We start from the raw sequence: 27,560 nt of genomic DNA on the forward strand, positions 1-27,560 counted from the left end.
GCCCGCTGAATGAATTCATATTTTTAACGCAAAGTTTTGTTGAACGAACACTTACCATTGCTTGTTGCGATAGAAGTTAAATCCATCTCTCAATCTATTTGTCCTGTGAAGTGGCAACTCATCCATACCTGATTTTGACCAAACTGTGTCCAGCAACTTCAGCGCTTGAGCTATCTAAACAATTCCCAGCAGCGCTTATTACGCATTATCAGACGCTCTAATAATAATGAAACCCGATTATGTTTTGGTCCGAAAATAACATACAATGATGAAAATAACCACTGATCAAACCACACAGTTAACAAGGTGAGTATTATTCTTATTGAGCGAACAAATCAGATACTAGACGGGATAACAAGATCATATGACGGACTTTAGCAAACGTGCAGAGATTGCTCACGCTAGCTTGTCGCCTATGACGGTACGGGCTATACTTCGTACACAATGTAAACAGACAAAGAAGCAATTACAGCTGTCCCAATGAAAAAAATGTACAACCGTACGTCTGTTTATAGATCATCAGTGTAGAAATATTCCACTCTAGGAACAATATTAATAAAACATTTCCAGGTCAAATGCTCCTGGAAGAAAAATTTATATATTGTCACGAACTGTTTCGCCACTTACTATTGCACGTGCCTCTACGATATTATTTTTATTGAATTATTCCCGTCCTAGTATTACAAATACCGAAACAGCGTTAGTGGAGTTGGTCTCGTTTGTTGGGAGAGCTTTGTTTTTTGTCATGGCTTCGGCAAACGTTTCACTCACGTAGTTTTTTCTGGTTTATTACACGACGCCACACCCTGTGGTTTAAGCAGCGATTATCCAGGCCAAGTTGAAGTTCTCGCTTTAAAGATTGTACAAGGGACATTTCGAGGCACTGCGAGCTGTATGGATTAAAAGCAGATACAGCACTTGACACTGAATGGAAACTGCTGTTAGCAAGAGCAGGTAAATCTTATGTAACTGTCTTACCGTCCTTACGTAGCGACTAATAGTGGTGTACATTTCCCATCATCTCCTTTATCACAGACCTCACGATGGGTCATGTATATTTTAAGAAAATCTCTCGGGCTGCTTTCCATTGCAGCCCAAAATTCCGCAAGTTTCGGGTTAGAAATCAAATGGAATGGACCATTTCGGTTCGGTCCTACCAGAATATTTTGGGAACAGCAACCTTTGAAAGCTGGTCCACTTTGACCGGTCGGTTATTTCGGGTCGGTCGTACCGCTCCTTTGTATCCTGCTTGCACGAACGATAATCAAACGAGTTTCATCTCTTTAAAAATCGCAGCAGGCTTTTAATTTTCGCAGGCGTTAATATTTTTGCAAACCTAATATTAACGCTTATGATAGCACAAAGATCTTTATTTCACCACCCCCACCCCCCCCTCCCGGTCTCCGCCACCCCCACACACCACTACCCTGTCACTGATACACAGCATACTTTAAAGACTTGTTTACAAGTGTATGCAAAGGAGAAGTGAGCCAAAAAGGGAGGGGTCCTGGTATCATCCTAGCGGCGGTGGACACCGGAGCACCCGCAACAAAAGGCGTAAACCGCCAGTCCGTCTGTGCCAGACGGCCGGGGGGGGGAGAGTGGTCACCCTCCGCTCGTGCTTCCGTGGTGTTATGCAATGGCTAGGTTTCCCCTTTTACCTTTGTTTAGGGGTATTTGCAGTGGAAGCTTCCCACTTGTCATTGCACCCAATATGCCACCTCACCAGCCAACAGAGCGAAGAATTTGGTATGCTCTGGAGATCCTCAAAAAGATGAAGTGTACCATCCCACTAGAAATAGCTGCTCACAACACAGCCTCGGTCAAAGGCGATCGCTCGGCATTTGACAGCGTTCTATCTGCATTTATTTTAAACACTGAAGGAATTACTTATTCAAGTTGGATCGCGTAAGTTTATCGTAACACATTTGTGTATACGCTTTAATTTTAAACGAGCGAGGGCGTAAAGCAACATATGCGCAAGCGTTACAATACCCTTTATTCTCCTGTTCCCCTCCCCCCAAAGAAGAAAATGGCTTTGAAGAATAGTAAAGAAATCAGCGATGGCCTTTTAACAAGGTTAACATTTATTTTTGCTACAGCTCTTTGCAGAATGTGCAAGCAACATTTCGCGGAGACAAACCAACAATAGAAAGTGACACCCGCACCAATGATTGAAGTTACTCCATGCGTAGAACTAGAGACTTCAGAAGCAAATGTAAGTAAGTAAACGGTAACCTTGGATACAGACAGTTATTCCAACATAACAAATGCCAAAATTCCGAAAGGGCTGGGTAACTGTGAATAACTGTAAACTTTGAAAATGACTCTGAAAATGATTTTAAGACGAATAGGTCACTGTTCGTTTCTTTAAATTCTTTTCGGTCTGGCTGGAGCGGGAGTATTGATAATGATAGCGATATGCATGTAAATTCATATTTTCTTTTTTTAAAATGATGTACAACTTAAGTTTCGAACTATAATAAAAAAACTAATGCCTAGTGACAAAATAAACAGAAATATTGAAGTAACATTGATGTCTAAACGTCCTTTTTGTATGTTACAGAACAGCTCAAACTCATCTCCAGGACAAAGTGATACCGGTCAATCTGTTGAAGAGTTCGCAGAAAGCCTTGGACGTCTAACAATCGCTGATGACACCTTTCTGTCACCAGACACAATAAGCACAGCTTCCACTCGGAGTGACGAGCCCACACCTGTGATCTTACATGAGCCGCGCGAAAAGCTGAGTGAGTTCCTGGCAGCATGCAAACTTGAACCGCTTGGAAAGCCATGGCTTTCTTGGAGTGATTCCACTGAGCGAACAAGACAACGTCAAACAAGGAGAGCCACAGATATAGTAGCAACTGTGCTAAAGAGCGTCACCCCTGATAATGCTGGTGAACTTTGGCGACGTTTAGCCTCTTCTACGGCTATGAACAAGGCCCTAGGTGTAAGCGAGTTGTCACATTCAGAGCATTTGTATTTAGAGGCCCTAGCAGAAGCGTACCAGAATGCAACCAGCTGGGATACCCGTAGACAAGTGCTTTCGATTATGGCAGGGGTTGGAACTTTCAACGACATTTCCCGTTATATTCCCGGGGTTGACAAGATACCGATACTCCATGGCTAATCTTCATCGATCACAGTTTGGCCGAGGCGCTCAAGTTCCACAACAGCCTACCACACGAATACGAGTAGACTTGAGGCAGCTTGACCACTTTCTTGGTTTCATCACGAGCCCGCATCTTGTTCAGGACCTTCCATTTGGGCAAAAATATCTCAAGCTTTCGTCTGGTGAGGTTATTCAAGTACCTAACGTAATCCGTATGATGATACCCGAGCGAGTGATACAACAGTACACTCAGTACTGTTTGGAGATCAACTTCAAACCATTCAGCGAAACTACTATGAGACGGGTACTCTTTCAGTGCAGTGCCTCTGTAAGAAAATCACTGCAGGGCTTAGATTATTTTGCAGCTGAAGGTGCTCGCGCATTTGATGATCTCGTGGCCCTCGTACACCAAATAGGGGGATTAGGTTCCGGCAAGGAGTGGGAGACTACAGTTGTGCAAGCTCTTATGACAAGCAAGCAGTATTTGAAGAGGGACTATAAGCGTAGCTAACTAACGTAGCAGACCATTGTGTGTTGTTTGCTCTTAGCGACAGTAGTGATGCAGATTACCAGCAACAATGCAGTCACCAACACACTGATCTTTGTGACCGTTGTCAAAGTCTTCAGGAAACTCTGGCAAAGATTGTACGGGTCCTTGGCGAGACGACCTTTCCGACTCAGGACGCGAAAGACGAAGCGCTATTTATATTCCAGACAGCCCAGCTGGCCATAATGTCCTGGAAATGCCACATCCTTAGATCAGCTAACCGAGACCAAGCGAGAATAGATGCACTGGAGAAACTTGACGACAACACTGTCTTGATAATTAACGACTGGGCCATGAAGTTCCTGCCACAAAAATACAGAGAGTCCCAAACCGACTGGTTTGGTAAGCGAGGGATCTCCTGGCACGTTTCTGTCGTCTACCGTCGTGTGAGCGGGGTACTCCAGTGGCAGGGCTTTCTGCACATAGTCCAGTCGTGCAATCAAGGCAGTGCTGCAGTGGTTAAAATCATGCAGGATGTCCTGAATACCATCAAGCTGGAGCACAGTGAGATTAACAAGGCGTTCTTTCGCCAAGATAACGCAGGATGTTATCATTCGTCGTCCACCGTACTCTCATGCCCAGTGATATCCTCCTCCACCGGCATCGAAATCAAGCGCATTGACTTTTCTGACCCACAGGGTGGAAAAGGTGCCGCAGACAGGCTCGCTGCAACCTGCAAGAATCACGTCAGGACTTTCATAAACGAAGGAAATGACGTGACCAATGCCGAACAACTGAAGAGTGCTCTTCTTTCGCATGGGGGGATAGAAGGAGTTCGAGTTGCTGTCATGCAAAGTGTTGAAGAGGAAGCAGTAGTAGATGACAACAGAAAGATTATTGGTATCAACAAATTAAACAATTACGAGTTTAAAGACGAAATTCTCGTAGCTTGGCGCGCTTATGGTATGGGAAAGGGAAAAGAGATCCCATTGGAAACAACATCAGAAGGTTAGTCTAATGAAAATTCACAATTCTTCCTTTTTTAGAATTATTTCATCCCGCAAATAAATATTTTTTTATAGTTTGAGTAAAAAGGTGTACGTTTATCGTTTGTTATAACCTTCAGACGCATGAAAGGCATCCATTTCCCATCCTGGTACGCAGGAGGAGCGGGTGTCTGCCACCCCGTGGGGTTTTGCTTTGTAAAAGACTTAAGCCCCTTAGACCCTTTATAAATTTATAGTCCTTGATTTGTTCTACAAAATTTTTAAAACGAACATTGCAGAATATGGCGGTTCTGAAGAACATGTCCGGTCATAAGATGTAAAAAGCAAACGTTTCATCTGTTCGCGCAGTAAAGTGGACCAAACGGGCACTCTTCACAGGCTGTGCAGAGTGAAGTATTGAAGTAGGTGAACAGTGCTTTTTATGTAAATCTTGTTTCTTTATGTGTTATCTACTTCAGAGCATGGCATTGGTTGGCTTTCATCTGAGTTTTCTTCTGGAGACTTTAAACCCCTTAGCCCAAAACCGACTCAGTCAAGGAAGAAGAAAGAGACGGAAGTGGAGCAGGTTCATGATCCCACTGACAATACAAATGAATCGTCATCCGTGTTTACCTGCCCTCAGGATGGGTGTGTTAAGGTCTTTCAAAGGCTGTCTTCTCTCGAAAAACACCTATCTTTAGAGAAATGCACCAAGTCTTTAGAGAAACGGTCTTTGTTAGACCTTGCCAAACTAGACTACAAGTCCAGGTTGGAGGAGGGCACGACCAGTCAAGTTATTTCGTTTGCATCTTTTAGGGATACAAGAGAGGCTACATCCGGCGAAGTAGAGGTAAAAGAAGGATGGGCGCTAAAGCCGAGCAAAAAAGCATATCTCTTTAACCAAAACCAGAGGGATTATCTAAATGCGAAGTTTACAATTGGTCAAACCAGCGGCAGAAAACTGGACGGTGATATCGTATCACGTGAAATGAGACGTGCACAAGGACCTGATGGTGTTCGTTTGTTCAAAGTATCCGAGTTTCTTACCCCGCAGCAGTGCACTTCATATTTCTCACGTCTTGCAGCGAAGGTGCGACGACAAACATCCGACGATGCTGAAATCCAAGCTGTAGTAGAAGAGGAAAACTTTACCATGGCAAGAGAAACAATCTTATCCATCACGCTACAGCACCCCATCACTTACGATCAGTAAGATATCTGTGCCATGGCCAAGGGAGGATCTCTGGAGTGACTTAAACTTGGAATGCTTCAAAACATTTGTCAGCAACTAGAAATAGAAGTACCTCCCAAGCCTGTTCGCCGCAAAGCGCTCTACGTTGACCTGCTGAAAAAAGCCGTCATTAATTGCACTTGCCAGCTCCGTGGGAAAAATATGTAGAAACAGAAAGTACTACCCTGCTCACAGACGTTTTTCTGTTTTGGGAATTTGGTGCGCGCACAAGATAAGCGATTGCTCGTGAGAGAGGGCGGAACGCGCTTTTTTTTTATACGTGTACTCGACGATATCTAAAAATGAAGAGAGTCTGTGAACAGGCTAGTAAAGTACACAAATTGTAGAGTTTTGCCTAAACGGTGTTCTCACTTCTCCTCAGAGGCTTGCTTCCAGGAGTGGATCATTCACCATTTGTTCTCGCCGGAATAACTAAGTCAAGAAAAAATCTATTTTGTTCATTGTTTTGCTTCCTTTACTTATTTTTGAAGTTTGTTTATGTTTAAAAGAGCGTTCCTTTTCGGAAAGTAAGATCATTTCTTGTTTGTCAGGGTGAGTCCTTGTTACAAATCAGTCAGTTACCTTTCAGCTCGTGACTATTTGCACGTTATAAATGTCTCTTCCCGCTCTGACAAATCAATGACACCTTATCTTATAAATGTGAAGGGGTATTTTAGCCTGCATAACAGCCGCTTTATGAGCCAAGCGAGGCGAACGCGGCATTTGCTCGAAGCACGAAACGAGTGCGAAGCGCGAGACGAGGGATGGAGAAAAATAAAGCTTTATTTTTCTCCTCCCATCGTCGCTTCTCGCGCTCCGTGCAAAATGCCACTTTCGCCTCGCTTGGCTCATAAAGCGCATTTTATGCAGGCTGGAGGTATTTCTGCAAGTTCTTTGAGTTAACCAAAGATAACTTTGTTTATCTTCGCTAAACAACACTTCTAGAGGTCTCTAGAGAAAGCGTTACGCGCGAGAATGTGGAATTTTATAACACCCCACGTCGCGTATTCAGCCCTGCGGAGTGGTTCTCTTTTTCTCGCGCTCGCAGCGTGAATTGGTCATAGTTAACTCAAAGATTATTATTAGCCTCAATAGGCTTTTCAACAATTTTGAAGAGGTCTGGAAGGTTTTAAGGATGCGATAAGCACACGCAAAAATTGAAGTTGTGTTGTGGACAAGCTCTAAATGAAACTGAGAATTTCTAGTTACCTGGCTAGGGTTTCCTGGTTTCGGAGGAAAAATCATAAAAAAAATCCAAAACAAAACTAAAGCAAGCTATAAAGTTGACTTTTATGCTTTTTTTTTTCTTTTTTTGCTGTAGGGATTATTGCAAGGTGGGAAATTCGGGAATAACGAACTTATTAAGGAAACATTTGTGTTTGAAATATTTTGGGAAATATTATACCACTCTGAATCAAAAACTGTGATGAATGTCTTTCACAGCCGGTCAGCATATGCATGTGTCCAGTTTCCAGAGCTAAAACGTTCCTGTAATTTACTTCAATAGCCAAGGCTTTATTCTATATGGGTTTTACTAGGAAGCGGAATATACCAGAGGGCTTTTACAACGGTTAAAGTTCGCTTTCATTTTCTAACATTTCAAGAGACACAAATACGACCTTTTTAAACTTGTCGATTGTAAATGTTAAAAACTTCTTTCTTCAAATTTTCTTTTAGGATTTTAAAGATTAAGAACGAAATAATACTCGGCTGAAGTTTCGATGTAAGGGATTGTTTCTTATGCGTTCACCGTTTTCTCGAAGTTGCAGTCGGATTCTGTTGTTTTTAAGCGCGAAAAGACAGCAATAAAACGATTTTTCAAACTATTTGTTATTTCTCCCGTACAATGAATCGCTTGAACCCCAAACTATTTTTTCGTGAATTAGGTCACTAAAAGGAATGTTTTGGCAAAAGAAAAAAATTCAATTTTTTTAGGAGTGTCTTGCAATTTTCGATTTTCTCGGAAAATGGCTCTTAAGCGGTTTGCATGCATCCACAGCAGCAGAAAATTCCTTTTTTATCTCGCACATATAAACTGCTTGCCAGGGTGAGTTCAAGTCCAGAGACTGAAGGTTTCCCTCTTAAACGAGTCTTAAAGTGGGTTGGAAAATTGATTTATTAATCTTAAAAAGGATCTGGATCAGGATAACGAATTGAACGCCACACTCCCACGATAAAATTCTAATGAGGTCCATATAGAGATCACAAGCTTCTTGCATTGCTCGATCTCCCTTTTAGGCTTAACTTTGCTTATCGCATAAGCATTAGTCAGTCGCTAATCCATAGAAGAATCCCGTGCGTTCGTCTTAAAGGAGTGTATCAATGAGGTCAGTGATGGCTTTTACCAGCAAACGGTTAAAATTGTGGCCATTTTACTGGTAACTAGTTAAAATCATTCCATTACTCTCATCTGAAATTTTTTGAACAATTAACTTTTTTTACGACTGTCGGTTCAAATTTATTAATTTTTACGCCTAACGGCGAAGTTCTTTGGCTATTTTACGGTTATCGGTTTACCCCATTGAGACCCTTTTAAAGGATCAACTTTTGGGAGATCGGAAAAGGCTTGTTGACATTGCCTTACACTAGCTCTGCAATTAAAGTTGGTCAGATACGTTCGAGACTCATTTCTTATCAACAAGAATTTGACAATTTCACAAGTAACGTTGTCGTCTTGTTGCAGTGAAAGCGATTCGTTGGCTAATCTTGCTATGTTTTTGGCCGGTTCTGATCTTTTTTTTCTAGTTTCTCGTAACAGGTTACGGATTTAAGGTTACTTCTTTAGCAATGGACGTTTTCGGGGCGACGGCGACTTAGACCGGAAGTTAAGTCATGACCCGTGCATTACTGCGCATGATTTAGCCAACTTCCCAGCCGTCGCAGGGACGTCGACGACGTGAAGAGCGGGTGTTTGCCGTTGTGGTGAAAACGTGAGTGTTAGTTTTCTGTTTTGGTCATTTTTGTGACCTCTAACAAATGCTATTTTTCGAAATCTTACTTTTGATTTCATTGTTAATATACAGGTGACTTTTTAGCTCGATTTAACCGTTCTTTTTTGCCTTAAATTCGTCCTTACTTGTGAGTTACTCTTCTTTCTAGCTAAACGCATATAATGGCCAACTCAACAAGCACAAAATCGTAAGTGAGAATAACAATTGAATCTGTCTGTAGATTTGTACAAAAATATTCAGCCAGGGTGTACTTTGAACTCATTTCTTTGACCATTTCTATTTATTTTCAGCGGGAAAACAGTAGTTTACAGCGAATTGCGATAGTTCACTTCTCTACTAATACTGAAAGGTTTAGCTATAAGTATAAATATGTAAACATGTTACAACTGCTTGGTCTTGCTAATTTCACGAGAATGTTATTTTAATGCAATTCAGTGAAAAGTTCATTTTTAAAAACCTTTGGAAAGCGAGTTATATTTTCTTGAGAAATCAGTGCCTCCAATAAACTGAAACGGACATTTATGATTTGAGGGAGCTTTCCAAAGTACACAGCTGGATATTTAATTGTCTTTTTATGACAAATGTTTTTTTTTTACGGTCGAACCAGCCCAAGACTCCATGAATGGATCGATTATTTGTATAAACTTTCTAGCTTTCGTTATTCAGATTTCGAAATTCAGTATTCATGCATGCGTAATAAACAGCGAATTTGTGTCAAATTAAGAATTAAGAATTCGATATTACTGCATCTGTTGGAACTTTCTCCATTCAGAAGTTTGAAAGATTTTTCAATCTAACGAAATTCTGAGATGCTGTAGTTTCTAAAATTCATTGCTAATTACGCATGCAGGAATGCTGAATTTTAATTCTTACGACACAAAAATATGCAAATGATCTAGCCATAAATGGTTGCTATGGGTTTATTCTTGTCCTCGTTCAACTGAAAAATAGCTTTTCATGTCTAGTGTTAGAACTTTTATAATAATTGTTGTAAGGTAAAATTTGTATGTTTCATGGACAACCAGACAATTGCACCAGAATTTTAAATTAGCCTGTTTCTGTTCTCTGTTGCATGTGCAGCTATCAATCACAAATAAACAAAACAATCTTTTTTTGTCTTAATGTTACCTAGAACAGTGATGGAATGGACAAAGCAGCATGACAAGGCTCTTCTGGGTGAAATGACAATCAGTGATCTTTTTCAGTACAAAAAGGGCACTCCAGAAAGGGGTCAATTATGGGATTCTATTGCTGGTAATTTAAATGCAATGGATTACCCAAAGTTTAAAGTTGCAAAACGGTCATGTCACGATCATTGGACACTGTTACGCACAAAGTAGAAAAGAAGGATGTCAGAAGAAATCCAAGCAACTGGAATAGATGCTGAGGTTGGAGAACTTGATGAGATCATTGAAGATCTTATTGGAAAAGAAGATACTGCTATTGACAGTGATAAAGAAGGAAAGAAGAAAGCTGAAGCTGATAAAAAGGCAGCAGAAGAAATATGGATTAAGGCTATGGAATGGTTTGGAAAAACCAGCAAAAGAGGTGGAGAGGATGGAGAGGAAGGAGCCAAAAAGAAAAAAAGGAGAAGTGGCAGTGATGCAGTAGAATTTCTCAGAGAAAAAGCAAAGTTAGAACATTCTCTGAGAGAGGAAGAGCTACAGTTAAGGAAAGATCAACAAAGCCAAACACTGTTGATATTACAGCAACAACAGCAGATGAATCAAGCATTGCTCACCCTCATGGAAAAAATGAGAGGAATTAACTGTTAATTACTGTAACTTAATTTGTTGTTGTTAGCCAATGGTGTCTTTTTGAATGGCACTTTACAGAGAGAGATTTGAATTTATGTTCATTAACTTTCATAGGACAATGGCATTTATGAAAGAAATGTTTACATTTTCATGTTATAATCATTTGAATTTGCTTATTATGATAAATGCCTCTTGGAAACTTTGGTGGCTTCTCATTCATGCAGAAGCTGGTACGAAAAAAGACAAATAAGGCTTAAACATTTTGTTGTTAATTTATTGGTTAAAATTGTTGGACTGTACATGTTGAATATATGTTTATAACAAGTGTCTGAAATTTTGTGCCTCACAAACTCTGCTACACCCAACAACCCTTGACCATGATAGGTTTATATGCATTTTTTTTAAATCAGCTGATTGGGAGGGGCTGCTCCTCAGATTTGAAAAGGTAATGTCCAAGTTATTGCATACCATAACTGTTTCAAATTATAAAATTTCATAAGAAGATAAAGTTCTCTTTTCTTCAACACATCAGCTATGCAAAATAGTCTTGCAGGATGGGAGGCTCAAGGTCAAAAAACGTTGCAGTATTGTTGCCATACAAGCAACTCAAAGCATTTTGCAGAAGTGCACAAACAATGTACATCTTTCCAATGCTGCTCATTCCTATCTTGAGATTCTTTTTAAAATCCATGAACTTGAAATATTCTATGATATCTCCAAATAACCACTCTACAGACACCCTTACTGAACTCATTGAACTGTTGTATGCTTCCATCAAGGGAGTAAGGTGGGGGTTCTGGAATGGCCCCTGAAGATGGACTCTTAGGGGGTAAGCAGGGTCGCCATACAAACACATCGGTAGCCCTGTTGCTGAGTAGGCATAGGCTTCCAGGTTGTGAAGTAGCCCAGAATCATGCAACATTCCTGCATCATGCCTCCTACCCTCTAAAGAAAGAAAAACAAAGTAATAAACTTAAGGTACTTACTATATAGTTCAACGTATAGCTTCCTAATTTTAATATACAGCAACAGAAGTGATAGTAGTGATCTTTTGTTCTTACATTTGCTCCAAACTTCTAAGATCAAGCAGTACTTTTTCTATACTGCCATATATAGGCAAATGACTTTTCATTAAATTTTAGCCATGTCCTTTAAAAACTGCATCAGGTTATTCAAATCAATGCTACCCCTATTTTTGCAAACAGTATTAAAGTAATATTGTTCAATGGCACTTACCCACAGGGCCAAATATATTGGCAATGAGCCCATTAGGTATGGCAACCGACTGAAACTTGAGAGCATGTACTTTCTTGTGCCCATTGTAAACGATTCTCTGCATATCTCCTAGTTTGGAGATCGGTCGTACGGTACCATCAACAAAGCCAAAACAGTTGTCTAGAGCTGCTCCTTTTTCTGTGATGACAGTGGCATATTGTTCAAGCAATCTGGGATTCAGTATAGTGTCATTCCACTGAGTGATTCGGTGGCCATGTGCATCATAGATAAAATCCATGACTCGGTTCGTGATCATGCACAGTTCAGGAACAGGTCTTCCAAAACGCGCGATCATATCGCTGTAACGACAAGGATAAGCTAACCGTTTTAGTAGCATACACAGTCCTTCCATTCCATCGCATATAGTCCTCTGTGGGCATTTGAAAGTGGGTGGAATCCCGAGTACTTCTCTTAGCGTAGGAAGATCTCTTTTCTCTACGCGAAATTCTGCTTTGCATTCGGCTTCATCTATGTTTTCGAGGTCGAACGGACCATAACTGTCCCAAGGAAAATCTGGGTTGCTTGACTGATTGTTTTCCCATAAAACGAGAAATTCATCATCGGAAAGTAAATTTTCAGCATAACACAGCAGTGTTAATTCTCTCGTTTCTTTAAAAGAAGCCATTTTTTTCTTTGGAAAGCCACTCCGTCGCCGTCTGAATGAACTTGCCGCTTAAACAGTTGAATTTGGCGGGAGGCGACGGCTACATGGGTCCCAGCTTCCCTCTGCCACTCCAGTCGCCGTCGCCCCGAAAACTTCCTTCGCTTAAGTTCCATAATATTGTCTATAACACGGATGAGAATGCAAATTAAGAGTTAAAAGTCATTCCATAACACACAGCAAATAGTTCTTGCGAAACTTTAAGTTTTTCGTATTATTCAGTCAAAATGATTGTTCAAGAGAAGGTTTATAATAGTATGCGTTTTCCTTCAAATACGGCTGGCAGTGACCTAAGTTTCCTCGTACCCGGGCCGCCTCCTCATCAGACAAGCTAAATGTTGAAAATCGCATAGCGCTGAAGAGCTGCTTTAGTTCCGAGGTTTGTGCGCCTGAAAATTCGTCTGATTGAGTTGATCTCTGTGAACTATGCTTTGCTAGGTTTAGTTCGCACACTGTGTACAGTATATACACCTTATTCGATGGTTCAACATTCGGGAGCTCGGAAAAATATTACGCAACTCGCAAAATATCCGAGCATGTTATATGATAAACCATCAAATTGGGGATTTTTTATTCCACTATTTTTTTTACTTTATAGTATTTTGATTTTAGTTTGATAAATACATCCTATGACCTTATCTGTGCACCGTATCGACCGCATAAGGAGTAAATGAAAGACGAAAACAACACGAATTACTTATTAAAGCGTTAACCCTTTACACCCTAGTCATATTCTTCATAGTGTTCTCTGTACATTTGTTAAGGTGCTGACAAGGAGAATTTATCTAACAATCAAAGTTTCTTGAGTTGGTAAACTTTTCTTTTATTCTCGTGACATTTGTGTCATTTAGTGCCGGGTGGTATTATGACGAGAAATTAGATGCTAGTCACTCATAGGGGTGAAAGGGTTAATTGTGACCAAAGAGAAAATCTGTCGCACTCTTAAAAAGATTGGTTTCTTTAAAGTTCAAGCCAGAAAAAAAGGTTCGGATCTTTCGGTCCGGCCATTTTGTTGCTCAATTTTTTTCGCCCTGTTCTTCAGTGCAATACCGTGGCGTATTTTGCGCGTTCTTGTTACCATATTTGGTAAAATGACAAAGTAGTGGAAATACAAATAGTTCTTAAGTGATGCCTTTGCGCACGAATTAAAACATGATAAAATTCTTTGCACCGAGCTAGAATATCTTTCGGCTTTATGAAAGGAATGCAAGCAAATTTTGTATGGAACAAAATTCTGGGACACTGCGCTAGTTGCTTCGTTCTGCAAATTGGCCGAAATGAGGAGTTCTATCCCCGCCAAAAATCAACTGACTTAAGCTTTCAACATCAAACTTTCGCACTCTGCATCCAACATTGTAATTTCAACATCTACATTCGCGATGGTGTCGACATTTTTAAAGATGAACTTCTAACTTACAAATACGATATGTAAAGTCGATATGTAGATTTCAACATCTAACTATTCAACGCAATGTCAAACTATAAGATGGAACTGTCGAGCTCATCTCCGAATACTACTTCTTTGCGAATTATTTTATATTCCCTCATTAGCAAAAGACTTAAAGAACTTTACAAAATGAACTATCAAGTTACAAAAAATAATAAAGAAAAATAACAAACTCGTAGTCAAGACTGGCTTGACTTGGCTTTTTCTACCCTGGGTATCAGCAGACGTTTTGGCTCCCGTCTAGAGTATGAGTAAGAATGATCATTGGAAATATTTTAAGCGAACTGTGCGTACCTTCGGGATTTTCCTTTGGTACGAACGCCATCGTGCTGGCATTCATACAGCATGCAGTTGTACGAGTGGTGCCACTTACGCAATAGCGACTCACGTTTTGCTCCAATTACATTTCCAGTGCTGAGATTACAAATGGAGAAAAACACCTCGGACCATTACGTAATCAAATGAAACGTGAACCAAAACGTCTGCTTGTAAAGTTCTTTAGGTCTTTTACTACTGAGGTAATAAAAAATATGCTCGCATTTCATTTCGTGAGATGGTTGATTAGACATAGGACCAGGGAGAGTAAGATTTCAGGGGGAGGTGGAGGTTTCGTTCGATTCTCGTATTTCATGTACTTGACATGTTGTCGTTTCGCCTTATTTGAGACATTTATGCCTTGTTTAAGATAGTTTTTGATAGCTTGCGAGTGGCTGTAGATGTTTTTGAGGTGGTTGTAGGTCGTTGTTGAAATTTTTGAGGTGGTTGTAGATGGTTGTAGGTGGTTTTAGGCGGTTTTAGGTGGTTTTAGGTCGCTCCATGTTTTAGTACTTGCCAGTCGAATTCTTAATGCACCAACGTGCTAGAGCCGCCAAAAAAAGATCAAATGTCAAATAACGTAATCGCAACAAAACATCCCTCTCTGAGAGCAGGCTGCATAGGGCTTGTGGTTCAAAATGGCCGAACTATCGGGTGTCGTGCGAGCTATCAATGACCTTGTTGTCAGAATTGAAAGATTTAATGATCCAAGCGAAATCGGGTCAGTAGTTTTAAGGTCAGACTACATCACCAAGATGCTGGTCAACCTCGATGTGGCGGACGACATTGTGAATACAATGAGTTGCCTGCACGAGACTGTCCTGGCGATCGAAACAGACAGCAGCTCTCCAGTTGGCCAAGGATATCGGACGCAATTAAATCGTGCTGGACGTCGAGGATGACCCTCGTTTGATAAAAAAAGGGAACTGTTATCGTGTTTATCGGAGCAAGGCTTGAAAGTGAAAGAATGCAGTGATTTGTTTGGAGTTGGACAACGAACTGTCGAAAGGAGTATGACGTCGTTCGGTCCAAGTGTCTCCGGTGAGAGATTTTCTGTTCTGTTTTATAGTTTTGATTGTATATTGTATATATTTTAATGTAATCATGTCTTCTGACGCTTCATGTTAATGAAGGTGCTTGAGAGGCAGTCCGCGTAAGAACCAACCACTCGAATTTAGGCGCATCACAGAATTCCTTGAAATTTTTACTTTAATTTTGCGACGATATATATGCAAGGACGTTCTAAGACAAAGAAAATTGTTTATTTCAGAGTCAATTTTAAGCTTTTCGATGAGGGCTCCAAAACTTGACACATTCGATCAAATAGCACAAAACGGACATATTGTATAATTTTACGTTTCTACTATTGATTGATGGCAAAATATCTAAAATCTGACACAACAATTGAGAATTGCGCTGTTTCAAAAATACCACTCAGACAGCCCATTTCAAATTTGAGCTAGCGTGCTGTTGTTCCAAGAAGCTTTTCTCAAAAGTTTAACGGGATCTGGAGTCCTGACCACTATCCGTGTTTAGCACTAGGGCTAGTGTTTCAAAAAAAAGAAAAAAATTTTTGGGAACTAGTCTTTTCGAGCTGGAGGTGCTCGATAGACTTTGCTAGCAGTCCATGGTCAAAGTGCGCATGACAGTTTATGCATATTTGTGGTTACTTCCTTCCTCTTTATGAAGAAATTACTATTTTGAAAACTAGCCAAGCTTTTTTGTTAAGGCAAGGAATCCATAAATTCATTAAAATGTGGCTCAAAATTATAAATTTAAAAGGCATAAAAGAAAGTCTTCTGTGTAACATTATGTTAAACTGTCTCAGGTAGACTGTAAAAAAACATGTTGACAAAATTCCATTCAGTTAGTCCTGACCAATCTTATGCTGTAAAAAAAATTAAAATGCTTTGATTTACGGATTAAGAAGAGCCTATTCATAGGATGTGAGGATGAAGACAACTTTGTGTTTACCTGAGCTTGAAGATGTTGATTTCAGTCATGTAACGCTGCAATGCTTTTGACATTTAGAATATCATGGACCCATTTTCAACAACATTGAACACATGAACAGTGAGACATAACAGTTATCGAATAGAAAAGGTTGATGTCAAAAGTGATACTATTCCATCTTTGTGGTAATTTATACTAAAATTTACCTTGTTATGTACGGAAAAATGTAACTTTGTTACAGACATAGTTACCCAAGATGTTGATTACCAGCAAGCAGCTTGTAATGCCATGTTTTTCAGTGGTACAACAAAGTAGTAAACAAAAAGCAGTACAAATTGAGTGGCATCTTAAAGTCTTATGAATTAATATTTCCCTTTTCATCTTGACTATCACCTTCAAGTGGTGTAATTTTTGGATGTCTATTTGCATTTTTAAATTTAAAGGGGCCCTTTAGATGTGATTATAATCAATCATTATGAGTATGCAATTTAGAGAGATTTGAATGAAAGTGATCCTCGCAGTGATGTACACTACTTAGGCAGTAGTGAAAATAAGGCCTGAAAAAAATTTCAGGCCGGTACGGGATTTGAACCCATGACCTCTGCGATACCGGTGCAGCGCTCTACCAACTGAGCTAACAAGCCAACTGGGAGCTGGTCATGATAGTGGTTCTAAATAAACCCGTGAAGTGATGAATATGCGGTTATTATTATGGGTTCAAATCCCGTACAGGCCTGAAATTTTTTTCAGGCCTTATTTTCACTACTGCCTAAGTAGTGTACATCACTGCGAGGATCACTTTCATTCATGTCTTTATCCGCAGTTCAAATATATGACTTTCATATATTCTTAACCGCTTAGAGAGATTTGTTTACATCATGTGATTTTCAATAGGACTTTAAAATATATAGTCATTTGAGTCGGCAGAAGAAGTTGTGGTTACATTTGTGTGTCCATTGCTGTGTAGTCTTCACTGAGTAAGAACCAACCACTTGAATTTAGGCGCATCACAGAATTCCTTGAAATTTTTACTGTGAGATGATTAGCTAATCCTATCGGCAAAAATCGCATTTATTTGGCTCGTAGTGCTATTTCGCCAATCTTCATTGGTAACCAAAAGTGTCAAAACAGAGGCTGCATCTGATCCTGGAGTCCAGCCACATGTAGGTGGAGCTTTAAGGAATGGAGTCGAAGGGGCAATGTGGCTTATGGTTTCAATACCAGCATCTTTAGCAAAACAAGCAAACAAAAAAAAACTGAAAATAGGCATGTGTTTGGTTGCCTTATGTTTTGATTCCCAGCAAAGGAAATTAAAAACAAACAAACAAACAAACAGATTGTTACTAAAACACATCTTTGAGGTAACACATGTTGTCTAGTTTCCTCAGGGTACAACCAATCCTTTTTTGGGAAATGTCTTTGCTGTATATCTTTCTGCAGTCTGTGCAGATTGCTAGTAATACACACCTAAATGATTTCTGTCCAATCAACACTAGGAATGTTAAAACTGGGATGGGGCACTGGGATCGGAACAAAATTAAGGCTGGGAGAGAAAGATGCTTTCGTGACTGTTTTTTTTTTTTGGAGTTGCATGACTTTTGTGATTGACAACCTCATTTTGAAATTATGTGAGCCTCAGTTCAAATTACGTACCTTGTGGAAAATACGCATTGGTGACGTTTTTAGAGAGGAGAGATTTTGAGTTGTATACAACATTTTATGAAGATTAAACCTTTAATTCGAAAAACTTTAGTGAGTTATTTGGTGTCTCTGGAAAGCAAAATGTTGGTTCCCACAATGTATACCCAATTGTATCCATCTGCTTTTCCCTCCTACCCCCACCACACCCTCTTTTCAGGGGACCTCTAAATAAGAACCCAGTTTCCCCTCTTGGAAGACTTCAGCAACAATAAAAACCTCTGTTTCTTTTCTTACTTTATACTTAACTCCCAATATAAGCCAAAGTAATAGGTGTTGTGGACTCACTTGCATGTAAAATGTCATGACAAATACTAAGTGATGAGATCAACAGCAGTATGCAATAAAAGTTAAACCCATTGGAATCTATGCTTTGTCTGTAATGGCTAAAACCAAGCCTTACAAGGAGCATTTCTCTTCTCCAATTTCCAGATTAGCAAAAACAGCTTGAAAATTGATTAATTCATATGGTGTCTCCCATGATATTTTTTATTTCTCTTGCTGTCTTGAAATCAACAACAAAAATTGCTTATTTTCTTTCTTCATGTCTTGGATATTGGCAAGTTTTCAGCACTTGCCAGTACTTTCCTAGCTCATGAGGATGAGCTGAGCAAACCATCATCTTTTCTATCAGTTCATCAGTGATCTGCAACAAACCAGCCCTTGCTAATGTTAAGTCCTTTTCAGACACACTTTCCCTTGAAAGGTGGTGTTTAATTAGATGCCCACTGATATCAGCATTGCATACACTCAAAGGTACTAAATCTGTACATCCCCGACTATTTTCACATTTGCCTCCTGAAATGCATGAAAACGAACACAGTGCGGCCATTCTTCAAAGCAAATAATGCAAATCTTCTCCATAAGAATTTTCAATTATCTCCATCGCAGTGTCAACATGTTGAATATAAAATTTGCATATTACATTATTAAAAATTAGTTCAATTAAAAGAAAAGAAAACAAGCACACAAAAAGCAAAATAAAAACAGATATGCTTTCAATAAAGTTACACTTTCAGTGCATAGTAACTAAAGGTAATTTTAGTAGATTAATTACAGTAAAAAAGGTAATTTATCACTGTTGTTGTTAACCATTTATTTCAACCACTTAATAACTGATGCAATGTTGTTAAAAATGGATCTGTGACATTCCCGCATGACACATGACTGAAATCAGCATTCTCATAGCTCAGGTAAACATGTAGTTGTCTTCATGATTACACCTTTTAAATGAGCAGTTCTAAATCTGTTAATAAGAGCATTTTAATTTTTTTTACAGCATAGGACTGGTGAGGACTAACTGAATGGAATTTTGTCAACATATTTTTTTTACAGTCTGCCTGGGACAATTTAGCATAATGTTATGAAGAAGACATTCCTTTACACCTTCGTAATTTATGATTTTGAGGCATCTTTTGATGAATTTATGGATTCCTCACCTTAACAAAAAAGCTCAGGTAGTTTTCAGAATAGTCATTTCTTCAGATATAAGTTTTGAACGAGAAAGGAGGTAACCACAAATATGCATAAATGAAGTTATATGCACTTTGACCACGGACTGTAAGCAAAGTTTATTGAGCTCCTGCAGCTCGAAAAGACTAGTCCCCAAAAATGTTTTTCTCAGTTTTTAAACACTAGCCCTAGCGCTAAACACAGATAGTGGTCAGAATGCCAGAGATCTCGTTATACTTTTGATCAAAGCTTCTTGGACCAACAGCACACTAGCTCAAATTTGAAATGGGCTGTCTGTGTTGTATTTTTGAAACAGCATAATTCTCAATTATTGTGTCATATTTTAGATATTTTCCCATCAATCAATAGAAGAAATGTAAAATTATACAATATGTTCATTTTGTGTCATTTAATCAAATGCGTCAAGTTTTAGAGCCCCAAGTGAAAAGCTTAAAACTGACTCTGAGATAAACAATTTTCTTTATCCTGGACCGTCCCTGCATATCATTGCAAAATTTTGGGGAAATAGTACTACAAGTCAAATAAATGGGATTTTTGCCAATAGAATAGACTAATCATCTCACAGTAAAAATTTCAAGGAATTCTGTGATCAGCCAAAATTCGAGATGTCAGCTTTTACGTGGACAGCTTCTTAATATGTATGAAATCACAACCTGGTTTTAACAATCTTGTTTCCAGACTCAACTGAGAATTCCTGTTACCTTTATCCATCAGGCAAAGATATATGAGCATAGTAGCCTGTTTCTGCCACTATAATGGACTTTGAGAATGAGATTGTAGATAAAAGCCCCTCCCCAGAGAGAGCTTGCTTCCCAGGCTACATGCTTTACCGCAGGCTTATCAACTTTATCCATCTTATGTCAGTAGAGAAGTATTGAGTAGTATATAAGCCTCCTCACAAACTTTCTTTTGGCCATCACACTAGACTAGTATGTCAGGAGGCTGTATTAAGCTGGTTAAGTGGCCCTGTCTTCTGGATTTCATCTTTTCAGGATAAAAAGAAAGAGTAATATCAGGAGATGAGTTCAAAGGGAAGATTACTTTCAAGGAAAAAGATTCTATCAATAACAATTCAAAGGCAGCAGACTTCGATATGAATTACTTCACCCTGATAGAGTCAAGAAAAGAAGGTACGATTATGTTAGTAATGAAGTTGTAAAAAATCACATAATCCATTTTGACAACCATTGCCTCCTCAGTATGAGAACTAACTGTTTGTATGAAAACAATGACAATTTTTAATTTTTAAATGTAATAACAACCTAGAAACAATCCTTCTCATCCAAGTGTCTTGGAAAGATAAGCACTAGATAGACAATGAAAAATGAGAGGGTTTTTTTACTTTTTTTTTTTTCAGACGGAGCAGGACTCATCAACCTGTGAAGTTTCTGGACAGGAACTAACATCCTGCCCACAATGGATGTCATGTTATTCAACTTTGGCACCAACACTGATTTTTCAGTGGCAGAAACATGTTTCCTGAGTCTTACTACTCTAGCAAAGTATCAGTGTTTTGAAGAATCTATGAAATACTGTGATATTGCTATTAAATATGCTGCCCTAGGGTTAAGCTTCACATAAAGAGGAGCTTTTCCATATTTGACTTTCTATCACAGCTACATGACTGATGTTGACCACTAACTTATAGTACAAATTGGTATAACATTTTATGAATGTTATTGACAGACAATTCTTTATTGTCATGGAAATGTTAAGAGAAGTGAAACACACATAGTCTTATTTTTATAATAAGTATTGCATTAGCTGTCACAGAATGCCAAAGTCTGGAAGATCCAAGGCTGTCATAACAAAAAACCAATAATATTGTAGTAAAACTTCAGGGGCATCCAGCTAGCAGGAAAAATATTGGCTACAAAGAAAACAAAAATAAACACTTCCAAACATTCATTTTAGTTTCTGTTAACATGATATCTATTCTGCATTCCCAGAATAAACACAAGTGAAGTTCTGTTTCCATACTAGGTCTTGAAAAATCCCCAAACTAGGAAGAAAGAAACCCTAAGACTTGCACATGAAAGGACATGATGGGTGTAGCCAGGGGTTCAAATTCACCACTTCATTTGGGGAGTTATAGAAAAACATTATTTAAAGCACATGTCACCTACTGAACCTAAAATATTTAGGAGAACAAAAAATAAAGATATCTAAACAGCAAGAGATCTGTACCCAGGGCAAATATTTTCCAAATCTCCCAGTAAGTATATCAGCTCATCTTTCAATGTTCCCACCAAGCAAGAAACCCCTTGTGGAACACATATTTGGCAGAATGCTTTAATTGGGTGCCCCTGGAACTTGTTGGAAATTTTTACACCCTTTGTTTCCTGACTTTCTTTTAACAGTCAATAATCAACAAGTGTTAGCCAGATTGTTGGGTGAGCCTTTGATTTTTGGCGGGGATAGAACCCAATACGAAATCACTTGCGAAAACACAAAAAAATACTCTGAAGGACTACCCACAGCGCAGTCAGCTGCTGTTCTGAAGACGGATGTAGCGCGGGCTCATTTTTACCGTCACCAACTCCGGGGCCAGGAATTGGAACTGCTGAAGGGAACGGCTTTACCGGGCTTTTAGCTTTTCACTCATATGAAGACTCCCTCTTCCCTTTTTTTTTTCTTTATGTTTTTTATCCATTTTTTTTTTCAGGTAGCTTCACTCACTCTTAAATTAACAATAACTATTTCGCACAGCGTTACACGTTTATCTTCGCCTAGATGCTCCAACATACTGAAGACGGAAGATTTCAATTACATCTAAAATTTGATCTAGAGTGGTGCTAAATTTATGATTTCAATTACATCTAAAATTTGATCTAGAGTGGTGCTAAATTTATGATTTTATAAGTTAGGTGCGGTCACATTTTATGCCCCATTTAAACTTTGAGAACCATATTTCATTAGGCAGCTCTCTTGTGGTTAAGACTGCCTGATTAGAATGGGACAAAACAGACACTTTTCGAAAGCTACTGTTACGATCTTTCATTTTGACGAATTTCTCTGGAGAGCCTCGTTTCTTTTCAGAAGGGGTCTGCCTTAGTTTCCCCTCTGCAGCTTGGGCGTGGTCAAGAGACCTCTTGTGGAAGTGTTCTCGTCCTTCAAAAATTCTCGCTCTCTTTTTTTTCTCTCGTACTCTTCACAAGGCTTTGTTCAGCATTAATGCAGATTAGCAAACACAATATTACGGTGAATTGAGAACGCGTAAGCGCTCGGAATGGTCACAATCAGACTTCATGATGTTTTTTTGGCTCTCGTCAGCGGCTAGTGATAAAACCCGAATAGTGACCGAATAGTGCAAATAGTCGCGAATAGTGACGAGTAGTGACGAATAGTGACGAATGGTGACGAATAGTGACGAAAGTAATGAATAATGACGAATAGTGGCGAATAGTAAAAATAAATGAATTAATAATGAAATAAAAATATTTATTGCCCTATTTCATAGATTTATTGGATTTAAATGTGTGTATATAACGATTATTTGACAAAAAAGACACAGGATAACATATGAATTGTGTTTCAATCATGTATATCATTAAAATAGAGGTACTACTCATCTGTTTCGCAAACAAAGGAGTTAATCACCGACGCCGGAAATCGCGATCAGGTATTCCTCGCGCCTCCCCTAGGTTTGTTTTCCAATTTGCCTGGGCCGCTGCCAATCACTTCTTGCGTAAAACCAACGAAACCTGCGAAGTGGAACTATGGTGGCTACTGTTGCTTGCCGATATTTACCGTCTGCAAAACGTAGAAGTCAGTTATTGTGACCGATTCTGCCCGAGAAATTTTATTGTCTGGAGCTTGGATATGTCAGGAGGGTTTCATCAGACAGCTGGATTACACCCCATGTTGTGAAACCATCACGCTTTTTCTTCGCTTCTTTTGTCACATACAAAAAGGGAGACGTGAGGCAACTGAAAGATGATTCATGCTAACCCGTGAGTATCATTTGGCACAGGCACGAGTCGACTCAACAGGCACACGCATGACTTAACAGTGGAGGATTGAAAACAGGAATTGGCGATATTTTCAATAACTATTATAGTCCCGGGTTTAGGTGTCAGTTCCACATTCGCATGACAAAAAATTAAAGTACTGATGGTCTGCCTTCCCCCTTGATAAAATGGTCCAAAAAATTGTCCAAGGGTCCAATGGTCCAGTCTACATGTTACTCTAACCTTTTTTCGTCAAATAATCGTTATATACACACATTTGAATCCAATAAATCTTGGAAATAGGGCAATAAATATTTTTGTTTCATTATTATTTCATTTACTTTTACTATTCGCTACTATTCGCTCTATTCGGTCACTATTCGGTCTTTATTCGGTCACTATTCGCGACTATTCGCACCATTCGGCCACTGTTTGTCACTATTCGCCTCTATTCGCGACTATTCGCGACTATTCGGGACTATTCATCACTATTCGTCACTATTCGCGACTATTCGCACTATTCGGTCACTATTCGGGTTTTATCATTGGCGAATGTCCGTTCCCCATGTCGACCCTTAACTTGATATTAATGAAACCGATGATTGTTTGAAATTGACATCAGTCCGTGATAATCGATGTTGATTACTCGACAATTTTTATTTTCAGCCCTGTCCTTGGTGATTGCACGTGCTGTTGAGAATATTTGCTAATTTGCTTCTTCGGCGTACATGGCTAACTCACTCTTTTACCTTTAATCCAGTTAAAAAACTGCTTTTGACTACGCTAACATTATAAAACATCTTTGAAAAATATGTCATGAAGTCACTGCTTTGAATGACAATCAGTCTCAACAATGCACTAATTTTTCAGCCTTGAGGTTTTTGGTTTGATATTTTTCGACCATCGTTAATTTGTTTATTATTTTTGTCGGCAATCTAGAACTATGTCTTATGTTCTTATAACCCCTGTAACAACTCACAATTCAGAGATCGATTAAGAAAACCAAAAAAAAACAACACATGGTCTAAGCCAGATGGAAAAAGTTGCCACACGTTTAAGCACGGAGCAACGGAAGTATAAAATAACATCAGGATTGAAAACATTCAAAAATATTTTATCGGTAATAAATAGCCACAAAGCTATCCTCGCTCGCAAGGACTAGCCACGTGCAAGTCAAGAGACCAAAGATCATAGTGAACATTTCGGAAGCCAACTTGGATATCCTTTGATATCTTGAAAAGTTTATCTCCGAAACAAGAGTAGAGCCAGAAGTATGAGCCGTTTTCAGCTTACGCTGACTATTCTGCTGTTAATAGCTGCCCATGGTAAGAGCGGTGCATACTTTTAAAATTATTCAGATTTAATATCAATCGTATATCCGCAGTTCGGCCAAATACTACACTGTACAGACAATCAAACATATCTAACTGCGAAACTTACGGTTAATCTTTTTCCTATATATCCACATTTAACTTTTCCACTAATTCCTCTCTTATTATTACTACACCCTATGTACCCGAATCAACCTCTATTGATGAATTTGCGCTGTCGCGAGCTATCTACGCAAACTATATCTCTGACATTGATATCACGCTAAATTTTCATGCATTTGACAAGCAGAAAAAAAATTTAGTCATTTAGCCTAAATATTTTCAGTTTTTCAATCATTACTCAAAGGATCCCTGTGTATTCTCTAAACTTAGGAAGGTCAAGATCCACAGAAAGGACATAGATCCACTTATGTTTTAAGTGTGATTAATATCGAAGGTCGGCATTTAGCAGAGAATCGTTCTAGCCAGGAGCCCATTAATAGGCTCATGTTCTGATACCTCCTTGTCGGTCGGTCGGTCAGTCATTGATAAATTTATCGATAAATCTTCGAACAAATTGACACCATGCCATTCCTATACCTTCAGGTTAATTTATACCAGTCGGAGCCGTCAATAAATACCTCAGCTAAATAAAGATTATAAAAGAGATTTATGCTGTATTGCTTCTTAGCAAGAAGAAAATAAGAGGACAGAATTAGACAATCAGGGCCTTGATCGGGTTTTGTCGATTTCACCGTAGCTGTTTTTAGCACATAGTAAAAACCGCAGTCTGCCTCCCCGGATGACATATTTTTCCAAATTTTCCAAAACCATTTTCGAAAAATCCAAAAACAAGTCATTATCTTCGCTGTTTGTCAAAACATCAACTACTCCCAAGGGACCAAGGTTATTTAGAGGAGGGCGTAGGTTTTTCCTGTTTCTTAAAGCGAAATGGAAGTGCATCTGGGCCCATGTCACTTCTTTTAATAGTCGTAGCGTTGGTTTCAAAGATTGTTGAGATTTTAGCTAACTACAAAGCTAATCAAGGAAACTGGATAATTTTTTTTCTCATGTTTCCTAGCTGCTGCTTTGAAATGTTTCACCTGCAAAGGTACTGATAAATCATGTGGCAAGAGAAAGTTGGAGGGCAATAAGACCTTCTATTTGCAAACCTGTTTGGCAGGGTTTGACAGGTGTATGAGAACTTGGACAAAAGACAAAGATGGCGTAACTGAGGTGTTTAGCTCATGTGCAAAACAATCTCTCTGCGAACAGGCGAAAGAACGCTGTGAGGATAACGACCAGAAATGTGCGGTTGGTTGCTGCTCGAACGACGCATGCAATGCAAGCTCCACTATCGTCATCAACATTATTTTGTTCATCACGTGCTTTGGTACTGGCCTGACTCTACTTACGTGATGCGCCAAAGACTAGAGCGATGCTCGTCCTTTATTTTTCGTATTGATTTAATTTTTCTGTTACTTTTGACAGGCGGCCCAAGCGTGCTCTATGTGATTTCGAGATTTAAAGGCCATAAAAAGGAATATCTAATATGCTAAATAGATGAGTATTGACTGGAATAGTGCATGCCAAAAATTTCCTCGGTATGCGCTCCGCTCTCATGACTTGCGGTTGCCTCCACTCGATGGAAAACGCTGTCGGAGATTATTCAAAGTTAATTAATTTCCGGTTGAGTTTTTGCTATAAGGTGACAACAGGCAGAGGTGACAGATAATTTGGACATTTGGGGATGGACTGTGTGCGTTTGTCTCACGATAGAGTCACTTTTGATGTTGATCGCGACGATTGCCAGTCTTCATCAGGCGATGAGGTCGATTGTTGACGTGTCGCTATTTGTAGCACGTTGGTACGCTGCTATTTGTGCATTTCGATCCTCATTAACACCAGTAGCAGCTTACTAACGTGCTACAAACAGCGACACGTAAACAATCGACCTCATCGCCTGTTGAAGACTAGCAGTATTGCAGTCGAAACGTTGCGATCAACATCAAAAGTGGCACTATCGTGAGACAAACGAACAAAGTTAATCTCTTATCTTACACCACGATGAACAATAAACACATATTTTGTTACACAATTTGGACATTGAGGACAATATGATCATGTTATATAATTAAGAGAGACCAGAGGGTGAGAGGAGTACAGTGTGTGTGTGAGAGAAAGAGAGAGAGAGAGAGGGGGATCAAGTTGATTAAAATAAAAGGTGAAGTTTCGGAACACAGCAGACTCGTTAGTCTCATTTCCGACAACGCCATTGAAATCTTTGTAGTCAGCTTTGGTCTTTTCTAATTGAGAGAAAAGAGGGATCGCAAAATTTAATTAGCGTTTGTTCGCGAAATGAAATGAAATACTTGGTAAATTTCTCTAAGAATAAATGTTCGTCGCTACATGTCCACAACATATAGTGAAATCAACTTCTTTTCTTCTTTAGACGGCCTGCGGCCAAAAGTAATTTCATTGAAAAAACGACGCTTAAACGGCCCATGAGGGCAAAAAAAATACCACAAATGCGTCGATGAACATTTCATTTATATTTATTGAGATCTTCGGACCGAGATATTATTTGGATATGCAATTTTCAAAGCTTTATTCCTAACCTTCATAGATTTTGTTCGTCTCATGTCAACAATTATTAACCAGGCACATAGTGTGGTCTGCCTATGATCAGAACATTCGGAGTTGGAAATTTGATAATTACAAATATTTGGTATGTATCATGTCATTAACAAAAAATTGCCACAAATCCTGGTCAGAGCCAAACTTTGAAGGTAGAAGATTTAAAATCGCGGTGAGGACCGTCAACACTTATCTCGAAACGTAACTTGCTTGCTCCTGGTCTGTTTCGTGTTGTTCTGTGTTACTAGAAACTCAAAACGCCATGTTGGAGGCAGTTTCCGTGAGCAGTAAAATACAATTGCATATTTTTTTTA

General features: G+C 39.2%; 1 protein-coding gene, 2 long non-coding RNA genes and 1 pseudogene across 4 annotated transcripts; 3 read left to right on the top strand and 1 right to left on the bottom strand.

Annotated features, from left to right (window-relative positions):
- Positions 1-2,170: 2,170 nt before the first annotated feature.
- On the top strand, positions 2,171-3,626 carry LOC136278978 (uncharacterized; annotated as a pseudogene).
- A 4,982-nt stretch (positions 3,627-8,608) lies between these two features.
- Positions 8,609-10,072, top strand: LOC136277500 (uncharacterized). Its single transcript, XR_010715921.1, has 3 exons — positions 8,609-8,749; positions 8,919-8,957; positions 9,903-10,072. It is a non-coding gene; the product is annotated as an uncharacterized lncRNA (long non-coding RNA).
- A 613-nt stretch (positions 10,073-10,685) lies between these two features.
- Positions 10,686-23,298, bottom strand: LOC131774911 (uncharacterized). 2 transcript variants are annotated; one of them, XM_066169593.1, is made up of 4 exons: positions 22,950-23,298; positions 20,051-20,333; positions 11,764-12,587; positions 10,686-11,472 (listed from the first exon to the last, which is right to left on the bottom strand). In XM_066169593.1, exons 3-4 carry the CDS (start codon positions 12,425-12,427, stop codon positions 11,060-11,062), a joined length of 1,077 nt encoding a protein of 358 aa, XP_066025690.1. In that variant the 5' UTR covers positions 12,428-12,587; positions 20,051-20,333; positions 22,950-23,298; the 3' UTR covers positions 10,686-11,059. The 2 variants fall into 2 exon arrangements, with proteins under 2 accessions (XP_066025690.1, XP_066025687.1); XM_066169590.1 differs by lacking the exon at positions 22,950-23,298 and having other exon boundaries at positions 20,051-20,344.
- LOC136282245 (uncharacterized) lies at positions 13,765-20,839 on the top strand. Its single transcript, XR_010718158.1, has 3 exons — positions 13,765-15,266; positions 20,342-20,479; positions 20,707-20,839. It is a non-coding gene; the product is annotated as an uncharacterized lncRNA (long non-coding RNA).
- Positions 23,299-27,560: the final 4,262 nt, after the last annotated feature.

The sequence above is a fragment of the Pocillopora verrucosa genome, chromosome 1, assembly GCF_036669915.1.
Source record: "Pocillopora verrucosa isolate sample1 chromosome 1, ASM3666991v2, whole genome shotgun sequence".
NCBI classification, from domain to species: Eukaryota; Metazoa; Cnidaria; class Anthozoa; order Scleractinia; family Pocilloporidae; genus Pocillopora; species Pocillopora verrucosa.

Bases quoted from the DNA above. Each gene is read 5' to 3' on its own strand.
- LOC131774911 (XM_066169593.1), bottom strand. From the start codon at position 12,427: ATGGCTTCTTTTAAAGAAACGAGAGAATTAACACTGCTGTGTTATGCT. The intron at 11,473-11,763 runs GTAAGTGCCATT...TTCTTTCTTTAG, and splicing joins CAATATATTTGGCCCTGTGG to AGGGTAGGAGGCATGATGCA.